General features: G+C 46.7%; 1 protein-coding gene across 6 annotated transcripts in view; it reads right to left on the bottom strand.

Moving 5' to 3' along the window:
• SFI1 (SFI1 centrin binding protein) overlaps positions 1 to 15633 on the bottom strand; it is a 102868-nt gene that overhangs the window by 3940 nt on the left and 83295 nt on the right. For all 6 annotated transcript variants that reach the window (XM_039225867.1, XM_039225863.1, XM_039225866.1 and 3 more), the window contains 11 exons: positions 9571 to 9652; positions 9098 to 9276; positions 8019 to 8094; positions 7458 to 7553; positions 6911 to 6987; positions 6146 to 6248; positions 4619 to 4715; positions 1799 to 1959; positions 1279 to 1353; positions 313 to 387; positions 32 to 208 (listed from right to left, as the gene is read on the bottom strand). In XM_039225867.1, coding sequence (XP_039081798.1) covers positions 32 to 208; positions 313 to 387; positions 1279 to 1353; positions 1799 to 1959; positions 4619 to 4715; positions 6146 to 6248; positions 6911 to 6987; positions 7458 to 7553; positions 8019 to 8094; positions 9098 to 9276; positions 9571 to 9652 — 1198 coding nt within the window. The remainder of the gene's footprint in view (positions 1 to 31; positions 209 to 312; positions 388 to 1278; positions 1354 to 1798; positions 1960 to 4618; positions 4716 to 6145; positions 6249 to 6910; positions 6988 to 7457; positions 7554 to 8018; positions 8095 to 9097; positions 9277 to 9570; positions 9653 to 15633) is intronic.

The raw sequence follows: 15633 nt of genomic DNA, 5'->3' as shown, positions 1-15633 counted from the left end.
CAAGAGAAGGGGTGAGGGACCTGGGACTCACCTGCACCTGCTGCTGAGTATGCAGCTGCTGCCGGAAGGCCTTCATGCTGGCTGCAAACCGTAAGAGGCGTATGGCACCCTCCTGAAGGAGCTGCTGGTGGTAGGCCTGAACAGCTCGCTCCAGTCGTGCCTTCTTTCTCCTCCTTTCCAGCACTAAGCCCAGCCATGCAGCCCACACCTCCAGGGAAAGGAGATGAGGCCCAGTTCACCTTGCTTACCCTCCACTGAGGCATGGCCCTCTCCTGGAGAGGCAGGGGCAGTGGAGTGTGGAGCCCCCCTTACCTTTGCTTGTAGTGAGAAGGACCAGAACCACAAGGCCCGGGCTGTGCCCCGCTGTTCCTGCCTCCTGTTCGCCAGCTATGGGTCAAAAAGAGCCTTCAAGGTGGCTGCCCCGACCACAGCGTCCTGGTCACTCTGAGACCCTTTTCTTGCTGCCCTCCCTCCACTAGGAAGGGCCCAGTGCTGGTGGGCCAAGGAGTGATCCTCTGGCAAGAACGAAGGCAAAGAGCTCCTGGGGAAGGAAGCAGCTTGGGGCGGTGTGCTGGGCTCACCAGACACCTTGCACATGAAGGTTTGCTAAGCATGATGCAATCCTGCCTGGTGTTTTATCAAATCATTGGCGAAGATGTAAAATACATTTCATATTAATTTTTGGGCTATTACCCTGAAGTACTTTCTAATGTGACACTGTAGAAGTTGGGCCCCGAAGTGACTTAGGCTTGTACAGGTCACAGGCGGAAGGAAGTGCCAGTGCTGGGAAATGACTAGGGTTGGGGGAGCCCTGGGATGAGGGTGGAATTAAAAATGTTAAATATGGGGGCACCTGGCTGGCTCCAGTCAGTGGAGTGTGTGACTCTTTAATTTTTTAATGTTTATCAATATTTTTTTTGAGAGAGACAGAGTGCAAGTGGGAGAGGGGCAGAGACACACACACACACACACACACACACACACACACACACACACACACAAACTGAAGCAGGCTCTAGGCTCTGAACTGTCAGCACAGAGCCCAATGCAGGGCTTGAACTCACGAAATGTTAGATCAAGACCTGAGCCAAAGTTGAATGCTTGACCAACTGAGCCACCCAGGCACCTTGGAGCATGCAACTCTTGACTTCAGAGTTGTGAGTTCAAGCCCCACACTGGGTGTACAGATTACTTAAATTAAAAAAAAAAATAATTAAAAAGTTAAACATGAACTCGGGAAGCAATGGGAAGGGGAAGGGGCTTTTTGCTGGCTCCTACCTGTTGTTTCCATTGCTGGAAACAGGCCTGGCTAAGAGTCTGGGCCAAGAGCTGGGCACCCCGCCTCTGCAGCAGCTGGGAAGACAGCAGACAAAAGCAGTCAGGGCCTTATATTTCAACCACCTGGGTGCAACCACAAGGTGAGCGGCTCTAGGCCCAAGCAAATTGTCCTCCCATCCCCAGGAGGAGTCTTGGAAGAAGCCAAAGGCCTCATGTACCAGGCAGGGGTGTCTAGGGGACTCTGGAGGTCTCTCAGCTCTGATACTTCATGGTTCAGAATGAACCAGATTTCTCTGCTGGGCCATCTTCTGCCTGGGGGAACCCGACCCTGAGGCTGGCTTCCCACAGCCATCCCAGACAGGCTCCAGTAGTCTTGGGCCTACAGGACCCCAACTATCCAGCACTCCATGACTGGTGGTCATGGGTTCTACAGGAAGGCCCTCCTCTTCCCCAGTTGGTGGTTTCCCAGCCTGGAGAGCCCTCTGTACAGCGGCACTTGGGGAGCTGCCTCCTGCCTCACCTGCTTCCTGACACAGCCCAAATGGTACACCTTCCACCGGGCCATGGCCTGTAGCAGCAGCCGCCGGTGGTGATTCCTAGCTGCCCTCTCGAGCTGGGCTCTCTGCTGGGCCGACCTCTGGCCTTGGTCCCGCCAGCGCCGAAACCAGGTCCTGAGACAGCCTAAGGCAGATCCGAGTCAGAGTGTGCTCTTTTGGAGGTTTTCTACAAGTCTGCAATGGTGGAAGTTCAGAGAGTGGAAAAGGTCGTGTGGGGGTACGATGGGGTGTCAGGTGCACTTTGTAAAACCTTCACATGTGGATGGTGGCCACTCTGTGAGGACGGCTCTGACCACCTTCAGTAGCTGTGAGCACCCTGGGGGCCGGAACAAGTCTGTTGTTTACTGCTGTGCCCCCCAAGGGCCTGCCAGAGCCACCAGCCTATACACAGCAGCCACGTGTCTACAGCGCCTGTACAGAGCACCCTCAGGATGCTGCTGGGAGCATGGATAAGACCCTTGCCTCAGTTTGAGGGAGTGGGGTTCCATGGTTCGATTTTGCCAGGGAGGAGACTGAGGCTCAGAGAGTCCAGGCAGCTCAAGCCAGGCCAAAAGGAGGCACAGCGTCTGCCGGACCATGTCCTCTGACTCTCTGGGCACTGCAGGCAGGCAGAGGCTACATACTGTATGTCACCAGATTCTCTCTTGAGGGAGAAAGCATTTTCTTCTGTCTTTTGTTCTTATTTTTTTATTTTAGGTTTTTCCCTTCTCTTAGGCCCTGAGAGAAGTTTCTTTTAGAGACAACAGGAAAGTCTTGGTACCAGGGAACTGATGCCAAGATGGGGTGGGGACTTGCTGGAGAGAGCAGAGAAGGAGGATTCACACGCCTGGAAGTAAGCATTAGTACTAAGTGCTGATACTTGCTGGGTACTGTTTCAAGTGTGCCTATTGTGTCTCACTGGATCCAAATGACCACCCCAAGAGGCAGGCACTATTACCCCTATTTTACAGATGGAGAAACTGAGGCTCCAAGAGGACTTGCCGAAGTCACACAGCCAGCATCTGACCCTGCCTGTACTAGGCACTCTGGAATATGTTTTATAATGCCTTGCCCTGAGTTCATCCTCCCCCAGCACTCGGCCCCATCCTTGGGCTGCCAAGGTGTGCCTGAGACCTGAGGCCTTAACTAAGCCCAGAAATGGTTCCACAGGTACTGAGTGTGCATCTGTGGTTTGCTGAGAGCACAGTGTCCTGTCACATGGTCTCCCAAATCCTTTGTACCACCTGTAATGATTGGTCCCACGCAGGGCCCACCACGTGGTGCCACTCTCTTCTACGGAAAGCTGCCTGCCCCTCAGTCCTGTGGAGCTTAAGGCTTCACCCTGTGCCTGTCACCTCTAATACCCACCAGGGCCACCTGGGCCGGGTGTGGACGCCTGACACACTGGCAAGGCCTCTGCAGTGCTTGATGCCAAAGCTCTGTCCAAACAGAGGCCAAGGGATGAGCTGAACCCCTCAGCTTCTTTCTTGGGAGTGGACTGGAAACACAGCACTGCTTTCTGGGGTGAGGGGCAGCATGAGGACACAGAGAAGCACATCGGGGGTGGAGCAAGTGAGGGATGTTTGACCCCAGGGTTCTACCCAGAGGAAAGCAGAGATCTGTGTTTATCAACACAAATACGACAGTCAGAACCCAACCAAGGTTGCTCAATTTTTGTCCTGGAGCAAACTAACAACATGATCTGTTTTCCCTATGGTCTGATTTAAACCATTTCCCTTTGTTTTCACTTCCAGTTGTATCTTCATTTACTCTAACCACTGGCTGTCCCCTCAGAGTGCTGGATACCCCACTTCAGGGACATGGGTCTCAGTTTCTTTGCATCTCATCTCTGCTCCTGTCTGGACCATATACCCCAGGCTTTTTTTAGCAGGTAGTCAGACTACTCAAGGCCACTACCCCCTAAACATACAAGGAAGCAGGACCCTATGTAATCGGACTGATCTGAGAAGTAGCCAGCCCCTGGAAGGACTTTCCCATCAAAACCACCCCACCCTTGACCCCTTTTTAAGAATTAGATTTTGGGGTACCTAGGTGGCTCAGTCGGTTAAGCATCTGACTCTTGATTTCAGCTCAGGTCAGGATCTTGTGGTTTGTGAGTCTGGGTCCTGCATCAAGCTCTTTGCTAACACCTCGGAGCTTGCTTGGGATTCTATCTCTTCCTCTGCCCCTCCTCCCAACACACACACTCTCTCTCAAAAATAAACATTAAAAAAAAAATGAACACAAAGTATTTGGCAATTGGTTGGGAACAGAATGCTATGATATACTGTTTGAACAGTTAACCCGTCCCATATTCATCTTCATCCTGGAACCTCAGAGTTGATGTTATTTAGCAAGGGGGTCAGCACAATTTACTGACTCCATCCTGGAGTAGAGTGGACCTCTTGATCCAGTAGGACAGGTATCCTTCTAAGAAGAGACACAGACACAGGGAAGAGAGCCTTGCGTCCACAGAGGTTGAGGCTGGAGTAACGAGTCTATAAGCTACAAACACCAAGGACCGCTGGGGCTGTCAGAAGCTGGAAGAGGCCAGGAAGGACTTTCCCCTCCAGCCTTCACAGGAATCATGGCCCTGCCAACACCCTTATTTCGGACTGGACCTCCAGAATGCAGAGAGAACAATCTTCTGCTGTTTTACACGTCCTAGTCTAAAGTACTTTGTTATTTTAGCAACAGGAAACTCACACACAGAAGAATATAAAGACTGAGGGGAAACAAATGGAACAGAAGACAGTTCTGTGTTCTTCACAGTCCTCTCCCTAGCTTCCAGGAACTCTGCTTACCCTTATCCAACACCTTTTGGACCTCCTTAATGGCACAGTCCTCCTGCTGTCGGTAGTATATCTGCACTGACGCAGCCTCCCGCCACTGGACCAGGACCTAAGGGGCAGATGAAGTGCAGAGACGTGATCGTGGCACATCCTGACTTCCCAGGACACCCCATCTGTGTTGGCAGCTCCTCACAGAACAAGCCCAGGTGTGGACACAGCACACACGTACATTCTGTGAAACACCAGCCAGCCACATAGATCACAGGCAATGACCAAGCCCCCAGTACCCACAGGAAGCCCAGTATCTCAGGTGATGGGACTGTTCTATAGAAGAACTTAAATTTTCTATCTGCCATCAGGTGAAATGACCCAAGTCATTATGTGGGTTTTTGTTCTATTATTACTTGTTAAGCAAAACTATATGTTATATGCATGCAAGCTTTTTTTTAAGTTAAAAAAATTTTTTAAGTTACTTATCTTGAGAGAGAGAGCAAGTGAGTGCACAAGTTGGGGAGGAGCAGAGAGAAATGGAGAGAAAGAGAATCCCAAGCAGGCTCTGCACTGTCAGCACAGAACTTGATATGGGGCTTGAACCAAAATCAAGAGTCAGATGCTTAACCAACTGAGCCACTCAGGTGCCTCTGCACGCAAGTCTTTCACACTGATTGAGACACACATAAAATCACACTAATGGAACACTTTACAAAGAAGTAAAGCAGCCAGGGGACACTGGCTGCCCAGGCATAAACTCCATTCTGCGCATAAAGGCCTTCTCCCTTCTGAGCCCTGAAGCAGAGTCCTGACTCTCCTTCCAGGGCTGGCCTTGGAGGTTTTCTGAAAACAGACCAGGCCTTGACTTTATGTCACTCTTCCTCATCCTCGGGAGGCTTCAGCATTGTCAGGACCAGTATCAGTTCCCCCCAACCCCTGGCCTTCCAGCAGGTGAACCATTGCTGTTCCGGGCTCCTGGAAAATTGCTTTTTTCTAAAACATCCCCAAGTCTAGGGACCACTTCTGTCATTCTCCCCTGTTCTGTAACATGCCTTTTTCCTACAGCTGCATCCTGGCATGCCCTCTCTCCTCTAGCACATGGGAAAGGCCCCACACATGGCATTGGGAGCCACTTCTCACTGATGATGAACAACAATCTCACATTCCTGGGGTGCCCTATGCTTTCCAGAAAGCTCTGCAACCACAAAACCAGCCCACAATGAGGAGTGAGCAACCTCTTCTGACAAATAGAAGCACGCTTAGTTTGTCCCAGTGGAAAATTCCATGTGTAGGAAATACTGGTTCTGGTAAGAACCAGTTTGCTCAATATGTTTTTGTTTTAATGGATATTGGTTCATAATTCAGTAAAAAAAAGTTAATAAATAAAACCCAAGTAAATGCTCACATGGTTGTTAATGTATGTGTAGAGGAGGGTGAGTTAGCCTGTTTCTCAGGTTCCACGTTCAGTGCAAATCTTTGGTGCCACCCCCTTGCAGAAGCACGGTCCCAAACCCTTCTGGGTGACCAGCTGGTCTCCTCATGCCTCACCTTGGAACACAAGGTCCGCCTATAGTGAGCACTTGCTTGGGAGGTTTTCTTTGCTTCAATCACACGGGCCATGGTGTTCTTTCTCCAACGATGGAACATGCTCCTGTAGGAACACAGGCCAGGGAGATGAGGGTGACACCAGTGTGGAGAGACAGTGCAAGGTTTCCACGAATCATTTCTGGTTCTTCAGCTCATTCCTCAATCAAGGTACAAGGTACAAGGTTAAGTCCACAAGACCCACCACTGACAGGCAGCCTGGAATACGATGTGCTAAACAAATCCAGAGGAAAGAAAAGAAAGAGCAGAATGAGGGAGGTCTGCTGGAAAGCAGTTGAGTGTAGGGTCTGGTTTATCAAGAGCTGGAGGATGGGCTCATGATGGAGCTAGAGCTGAGAGAGCAGGTGACAATAGGGTGTGAGAGATGCCTCTGGAATCAGTGAAAGGCCTGGAGGACCAAGCAGGAAGGCAGGTGAGAGGGGGCTGAGGTGAAGGAAGCCACTGCAGCTCTGGAGCAGGAGGTGCTCAATCTTGCAGGGGAGGGAGCAGTGTTGAGAGGAATAAGGCAAGTGGGAGCTCTCGCAGATGTCCAGGTGACAGCTGCCTCCTCAAGGCTACATTCTGCACACAGCAGGGCTTCGAGACAGGAGATGAACCAACGAATGGGGTGTTTGCTGTGGAAACGCCAAAGCCATGCTGTAAGCAGCTGGCCTGGCTCTGGAGTCTGTCCCCGTTCCTCGGGCTGGGCCCAGAGATGCCGAGACTCACCATAGCAGCTGCCTCTTGTGCTGGCTCTCCCTGGCCGCCACCTCCTGTAGGATGCTTTGCACCTGCCTCTGGTAAGTCTGTGGGAGACCAAGAGGACTAGAAGTCAGTGGTGGGCCCACACCACTCCCTATGGCCAGGCAGGCCTCACAGGTGCTGTGATGCCCAGAGCACTCATCACAGATGGGGGCAGAGGCCAAGAGCCCAGGATCCCAAGGCCAGAAGAGTGCCCAGACAACCGGGGGAGAATGGTCTTGCTAAATCCTCACCTAATAACGTCAAGCCACTGGACTCCCGGACAAGAGGCCACTTGGACGGTAAGGCTGGTACCCCCAACACCAATTGTTTTTACTTTGCTGAGCGAGGTTAAAAGAGCTCAGCCCTGTGGACATAAGACTCACAGTCGAGGGACCTTGCTCTGTGTGAGGCTTGTGGAATTACTTGCTCTGGGAGTGGCAGGGAGAACAAGGAAGGGAAGCGAAGACTCCAGCATCCCCTGCCCTCCCGCCACAAGGGGAGGAGGGACGTTGAGGAAAGCAGCAGCCCCTACCCCCCATGCGTACAGCGCCCTGTGCATCAAGGTGTGCTGGTGATGCAGGCTGGCACGCGTCAGCTCCCGCCGCTCGGAACCACGCAGGGCCAGGCACTGTGGACAGAAGGGAGGGCCAGGGGCCCAGAGATGGCTCAGCTGTGCCTGTGTCTTACAGCCAGCTTGGGTGCTCAGCCCCAAGTCCTCATTTCTGAATAGATATCTCTTAGAGGCTTTGTGAGGATCAGGTGGGGCAAGTGCCTGACTCGAGGTAAATGCTCAGGCAATGGTGATGGTCTAAATACTTTTTACCCTGACTAGGATGCCTGTAGATGGTTAGACCAGGAATTTTGTGTTCAGTGGGTTCAAGCAAGAATCTAAAAGAATTTTAGGGACTTTGAGCCAATCACCTCACAAAACCAGGTTAGTGCCTGCTTCTCTGCTGCCTGGCCTCTCCCCCATACTCAGTGGCAGGTGGCTGCCAAGAGGCCACAGAGAAACCATATGTCCGCTCTGAGTCATGCTAACACATAGCTTTGCCTAGCCACAACCACATGCGGGGCGTCTGTGCCAAAGCCTTACCTCCCTCCACCTGTTCCAGGCCCAGTGGAGGAGCCGTGCAGAGTGGAATTCTGCAGCCACCATTAGACCCATTGTCCTATGGGGAAGGTTGGAATCAGCATGGCAGTCTGGACCCGGCCAGGGCCCTCTTGATAGGTACCCCTTATAGTTCCCGACCCCTACCTAGTGGTTCTTAAATTGGGGGAGAGGGGGATCAAGACCTCTGAAGACCTGCCAAAGGATGTGGGCTCTCCTGTCAGGAAAGTGAGCACCTCATCAAATTTTTGCAAACAGGGGCATCTGGGTGGCTCAGTGGGTTAAGCGGTCGACTTTGGCTCAGGTCATGATCTCATGGTTCATGGGAGCCAGCTCAGAGCCTGGAGCCTGTTTCAGATTCTTTGTCTCCCTTTCTCTCTGACCCTCCCTTGCTCATGCTCTTTCTCTCAGAAATAAATAAAACATTAAAAAATTTTTTAAAAAAGTAAATGTACACATAGACACACACACACACGCATGCATACACATTAAAAAAAAAAAACAACTTTTGCAAACAACTAAAGTGCTCAAGTACCACTCAAGCGCATTCATGTGCGGGCAACTTAGGAGGAGGTTAAATGTGGTCAAAATTTGAGAGTGGGGGAGATCCTCACAGCACAAATTGGGTGCAGAAAGGCATCAAAGCAGAACAGTGTCTGCAGTATCCATGTGGGCTGTCTGCCCTGGCTCTAACCACATGGCTTGGTAAAAACTGCCACAGCCTGCTCCCAGGCCACAGCTGCTGGTCCTGGGGGGGTCAGCTATCCTGAAACGGGCTCATCACACTACTCCCTGGCTACGGTCACTTTGAATGGGCCCCTACCAGTGAGCAGGATGCATCCAATGGATACGACCTCAGATCAATGGAGTAGGTCTCTCCCTAGTTGAGTTCCTGAGGCTGGGAGCTCCATGAGGTACCCTAGGATCCTTTCACTACAGGCCTGGTTTTGCATAGACTGTATCAGGTAGGATTTCTGGAACTTAAAACCAGAGTCTAGGCTAATAAGCAAGACCCTCTGATGGGCACTCAGAGCTGATGGTCTAGGCCAGCAACAGGCCCTCACTCTGTTCTGAGCCCTCGGGCACTCTCCCTCCAGATGGAAAAAGCCTTCCTGAGCCGTCTGTGGTGGTGGTAGGCACAGGCCACTGCTTGCTGCTGCCGCTCCTGGTGACATCTTGCTGCCCGCTGGTGCCACGTGGACCAGGACCTTCGCAGAAGCTCCTGCTCTGAATGAAGGATGGCCTGGGGCAGGACAGCAGGGAGAGGACAGAGTGGGTCAAGTAGCAGGGGGTACAGGAGCCAAGAAGAATCTACAGGCCAAAGACATGGGCCTTAACAAGCTGCACTGGCCCAGAAGCCACATATCAAAGCCACAAAGTCAATAGGCACCCTATTCCCTGCCCTGTCTCATGAGTCCTGGTCATAGGCAGGACGCCCCTCAGTATGGGTCTGGGTTCCAGGGAACATCCAGAGCAGAAGAGGCAGTGAGTGTAAAGGCTTGAAGCAGGTCCGGCCTCCTCAGAGATGGCCACTTACCATTCTCTCTGTCAGGCGGTCTTCCCGATGCTGAAACATCTTCTGCCACCAAATAGCAAATACTTGCCTCTCCAACGTCTCCCTGAAGAAAAAAAAAAAAAAAAAAAAAAAAAAAAAAATAATAACAGACTTAAAATAAAACAAAGCAACTACAAAAAAAAAAAAANAAAAAAAAAAAAAAATAGAAAATATAATAACAGACTTAAAATAAAACAAAGCAACTACAAAAAAAAAAAAAGGGAAGTTCCAAATAATTGGATTTTTCCTCTTATGCTATTGAATAAGTTGATGGGGCACCTGGGTGGCTCAGTTGGTTGAGCATCTAACTTTGGCTCAGGTCATGATCTCATGGTTCATGGGTTTGAGCCTCACGTCAGGCTCTATGATGACAAGCTTGGGGCCTGGAGCTTGCTTCAGATTCTGTGTCTTCCTTTCTCTATGCCCTCCCCCTACTTGTGCTCTGTCTCTCTTGCAAAAATAAACATTAAAAAAAAAAAAAGAGGCGAATAAGTTGAGATAGGTGAAAGAAAAGAGAAAGACAAGGAAAACAGACAGCAGTAACCAAGAAACACCACAGACAACGCAATACTCTCCAAGTGATTTCTGGTTGTCAGGTAAGCATTCACACAGTGTGAAAAAGACGATCTTTGAGACCCTGGCTCTTCATCAGTTCAGTTCCATACTGAATTACTCAGTGCTAAATGATCATTAGTGAAAGCCTTTCTAGTCCATTCTGACCAGCCAGGTTGATGCTACACAAATCCCTGGGAGAAGTGGTTGAAAACAGATGCCAGGCCTCTGGGACTGACTGTGGCCCCAGGAAATGGTAGGTCTGAAGTGGGCTGCTGGAAACATTGAAAACAGGTGTTCCAGGTGAGGTAGACAAAGAGACAGGTTTGAAAACCACTGCTTTGTCACCTCTGCCTAGGACTTCCTGCTCACCATGACATCAAATCCTACAAAAGCACCACTGGAACAACTAGTCAACTAGTTGCAACTACTAATGCAAGCCATTAGGAGCTGTGCATTAGTAAAATCATGGTATATGATGCAACTGTTTTCAGCCCTGGACAACAGGCAAGTGATCCTTAGAGATGAGAAATAAGTAAGGTGAGCTCCCTGGCTGCCCAAGCTTTCTGGCTGAGGGCACGTTCTGAACAGTGGGGGCAGGGGGAGGGAGTCCGAGCAGAGCAGCACAGTTTCACAGAACTGAGGTAAAGACTAGAGCTGAAGACTTGCAGTGGGGGAAAGACTATATGGACACATGTGGCCTTCCTGAACCTGGCAGGTGGAGAACTTGCCCTGCCCCAGAGGCATGCTCACAGACACCTTACACATAAGGTGGAACACCCAAACTTCTATGTGAGTCTGCTCCATCCACATTTAAGACTGTAACAGGTAGGCTCTGTGAGGCCTAGCACAGTGGTTGCTTCAGGGCTGATAGCTGGATGGAAATGACCAGAGAGGTTGGAAAGGGCGGGGAGATTGAGTTCTGGCCCAGCCTGAATGGAGAGACTTTGCTGAGAACCTCAGAATTCAGAAAGGCTAAGTTTCAGTAGTAAGACCCAAGCCCTAATACTGAAGATAAAATTTAAAAAGCCTCAGACATGAGGTGCCTGGCTGGCTCAGTTGATAGAATATGCAATTCTTGATTTCAGTGCGATAAGTTCAAATACCATGGTGGATATAGAGATTATTTAAAAAATAAAATCTTCACACACACACACACACACACACACACACACACACACACGAAGAACAGAACCATACCTGATAGGATCAATAGGAACCACCAGAAGAAACAGCAACTATTGCCTGACAGAATAAAATGCAAAACCCTTTAAAGGAAAATAGCTGTCAACAAAGACAATGACCCAAATGTTGGAATCAGCAAACACTTATAAAGTTATTATAAATAAGTTTGTGTACTTATTTTTTAAAAAGTTTTATTTATTTTGAGAGAGAAAGAACGAGAGCAGGAGAGGGGCAGAGAGAGGAGAGAGAATCCCAAGCAGGCTCCATGCTTTCAGTAGAGCCAAATGTGGGGCTTGAACTCACAAACCAGGAGATCATGACCTGAGCCAAAATTGAGTCTGACTAAGCCAACTGACTGAGCCACCGAGGCACCCCAAGTTTGTGTACTTAAAAGATGAAGAAAATTAGCTACTAGACAAGGAATCTTGGAAGAAACTACAAAAAGGAAGCAAATAGATGTGATGGCTCCTCAAAAAGTAAATGTAGAATTACCGAATGATTCAGTGCATTCCACTTCTAGGTACGTAACCAAAAGAACTAAAAGAAGGAATGCAAATAGATGTATGTACACCGATGTTCACAGCAGCATTATTCACAATAGCTAAAAGGTAGAAATAACCCAAGTGTCCCATGAACATTCAGATGCATAAACAAATGGTGGCATATATAATGGAACATTATTCAGCCATAAAAAGGAATGAAATTCTTATACATGTTACAACACAGATAAACCTTGGGAACATTATGCTAAGTAAAATAAGCCAGACACTAAAGGTTTACTATTATACAATTCCATGTATATGAGATACTTAGAATAGCCAAATTCAGAGACAGAGAGTAGATGAGAGGTTCCCAGGGGCTAAGAGTAGATGGAAGTGGGAAGTCAATGTTTAATGGATACAGAATTTCTGTCTGGAATGATGAAAATGTTCTGGAAATGGATAGTGGTGATGGCTACATAATACTGCAACTGTGCTTAATGCCACTGAATTGTATACTTAAAAATTACCAATATGCTAAGTTTTATATTATGTTTTACCACAGTTGGAAAAAAAAAAAAAAAAGAAAATTCTAGACCTGAAAAGTACCATAGCTGAAGGAGAAAAAATTACTGGATGAGCTGTAAATGAGAAAGTGAAGGAAAGAGACCACTGAAGACTTTCTCCTGAAAGATCAATAGAAAGTAGCCAATCTGAAAAACAGAGAGAAAAATAATAGAAAAAACCTAAACAGAGTGTCAGTGATCTGTGGGACAATATTATGTAGTCTAACATTGTGTAATTAGAGTCTTAGAAGGAGAGAAGAAAGGATATAGGACAGATAAATTATTTAAAGAAATAATAGTAAAAGACTTTCCAAATTTGGTGAGGGAGGGGGAAACACCTCAGATTCAAGTTAGCTCAACTAATTCCAAGCAGGGTAAACACAAGAAAACTACACTTAAAACATATCACACTCCAAACTGTTGAAAACTAAAGCTTCATAAAAACATCTTAAAGGCAAAGGAAGAGACGGATTACATTCAGGGGAAGAGTAATACAAATGATGGGTGACTTTACAGCAGAAATAATGGAGGCCAGAAGACAAGGGAAGAATGTCTTTAAAAGACTTGGGAGTGAGGAGTGGAAAATCAATTCATTGTTCTATATCCAGGAAAAGGTCCTCTTTTTTTTTTAAGTTTATTTATTTATTTTGAGAGAGAGTGAGTGAGCAAGAGTGAGCATGAGCAGGGGAGGGGCAGAGAGGGAGGAGAGAAAATCCCAAGCAGGCTCTGTACTGTCATCATGGAGCCTGACCCAGGGCTCAAACCCAGGAACTGGGGGACCATCGCCTGAACTGAAACTAAGACTTGGACGCTTAATGGACTGAGCCACCCAGGCACTGCCAGGACAAGGTCCTTTAGAAATGAGAGAGAGAGTGAAAGAACCATAAACAAAAGCAGAGATAATTCATCTCCAGATGACTTACACTATAAAAATGTCAAAGGATCTTCTTCAGGCTGAAAGCATACAGATGAAAACTCAGATTTATAGGAAGGAACAAAGAATATTAAATATGGAAAATAAGTGAGTAAATATAAAAGGTTTTTTTTTCTTCTGTTAATTTTTAATAAAGAACTCTGTTTAAAGCAAAAACAGTAACATTACATGGGTAAAATGTAGGACAACAAATAACTTTCAAGGATAGAGAGGAAAGGAATTCTACTATTTTTACATATATTTTAAAAATTTTTTAATGTTTTATTTACTTCTGAGAGAGACAGACAACATGAGCAGGGGAGGGCCAGAGAGACAGGGAAACACAGAATCTGAAACAGGCTCCAGGCTCTGAGCTAGCTGTCAGCACAGAGCCCAATGCGGGGCTTAAACCCACGAACTGTTAGATCATGACCTGAGCCGAAGTTGGCCACCCAACAGACTGAGCCACCTAGGCTCCCTTGTTTTTTCTTATACCTAACATGAAGTGCTACAATAGAACTAAATAGGTAATAAATTAATGATGTATATTGTACTTCCTAGAATAACAATTTTTTTAAGTTTATTTATTTTGAGAGAGAGAGAGCGAGCAAGTGAGGATGCACGAGCAAAAGAGGGGCACAGAGAAAAAGAGGATCCTGCTGATAGCATGGAGCCCAACACAGGATCCAAACCCACAAAACTGTGAGATCATAACCTAAGCCAAAATCAAGAGTCAGCCACTCAACCAACTGAGTTGGTTTGTTAAAAATAGACCACATATAGGTCACCTGGGTGCCCCTAGAAGGACAATTTTATTTTTTATTTTTATTTTATTTATTTATTTTCTAAAAATATTTTTTAAAATTTATTTCTAGGAGAGAGAGAGAGACAGCGTGAGCAGGGGAGGGTCAGAGAGAGAGGGAGTCACAGACTGAAACAGGCTCCAGGCTCTGAGCTGGCAGTCAGCACAGAGCCCGACTCGGGGCTCGAACCCACGAACCGCGAGATCATGACCTAAGCGAAAGTCGGACGCTTAACCGACTAAGCCACCCAGGTGCCCCAAGAAGGACAATTTTAAAAATACAAAAAGTATAGAGCTGAAGAGTCAATACAGGAAATAAAATGTAAATTTTAAAACTTTCTATGTAAGCTAAGTTTTAAATGAAAAATTATCATTGTCCACTTAAATAAACAATTAAAATTTTCATTTAAATGAACAATTTAAAAAATTTTATTTTTTTATTATTTTTTAAATTTTAAATAAATAAGGCAGGAGAAAGAAAAAACAGACGTAGGCTTCAGCCCAACCATATCAGCAACTACATTAAATATAAACACACTAATTAAAATGCAGAAATTGTCAGACTAGATAAAAAATTAACTCCAACTATATGCTGTTTACAGGAGACATGCTTTGTTAAAAATGAAGACAAACAGATAAACTGAAAGTACGAGTGGGAACGGTAAACCATGTAAATTGTAAATATAAAAAAATTTGGTGAGAATATTTTAAGTCAAAGTAGATGTTGAGAAAAGAAATAGTACCAAAAATAAGGAGGTTCATTTAAAAATAATACAAGGGCAATTTATGAAGAAAACATAACAATTCTAACTGTATATGGAACAATAACAGAGCTTCCAAAAACATGAAGCAAAACTGATAGTATTACCAGGAGAAATAGACAAATCCATAATCATAGCTAGAGATTTTTTTTTTAAGAGAAAGAGTGTGTGTGCTCATGCAAATGGGAGAGGGAGAAAGAGAATCTCAAGGAGGCTCCATGCCCAGCACAAAGCCTGACACAGGGGTTGATCTGACATCCACTGAGATCATGACCTGAAATCAAGAGTCAGATGCTTAACCAATTGAGCCACCAAGGAGTCCCCTAGCCAGAGATTTTAACAATCCTCTCTAGTAATTGAGAGAACAAGCAGACAAAAAATCTGTAAGGATATAAAAATTTGAAGATGACTACCAACCAAATCATCCTAAAATACATCTATTGAACACTACATGCAACAACTGTAGTATAACATTCTTTTAAAGTGCACATGGGATAGGGTGACTGGGTGGCTCAGTTGGTTGACCGTCAGACTTCAGCTCAGGTCATAATCTCAGTTTGTGAGTTCGAGCCCCATGTCAGGCTCTGTGCTGACAGCTTGGGTTAAACAAAAAATTTTTAATGTGAACATGGGAAAAAATAAAAGCTCACCAAAAGAGACCACATATATCATATATACAACCACAAAATGTGTCAATATACTTCAAAAACTGAAGTTATACAAGGTATGTTCTCTACCACCGTGGAATCAAATTAGTAATTAAAAACAATAATACACATCGGGGCGC

The sequence above is a fragment of the Hyaena hyaena genome, unplaced genomic scaffold (genome assembly GCF_003009895.1).
Source record: "Hyaena hyaena isolate Hyena2069 unplaced genomic scaffold, ASM300989v1 scaffold_19, whole genome shotgun sequence".
NCBI classification, from domain to species: Eukaryota; Metazoa; Chordata; class Mammalia; order Carnivora; family Hyaenidae; genus Hyaena; species Hyaena hyaena.
This window is presented reverse-complemented; position numbering and strand designations above follow the sequence as displayed.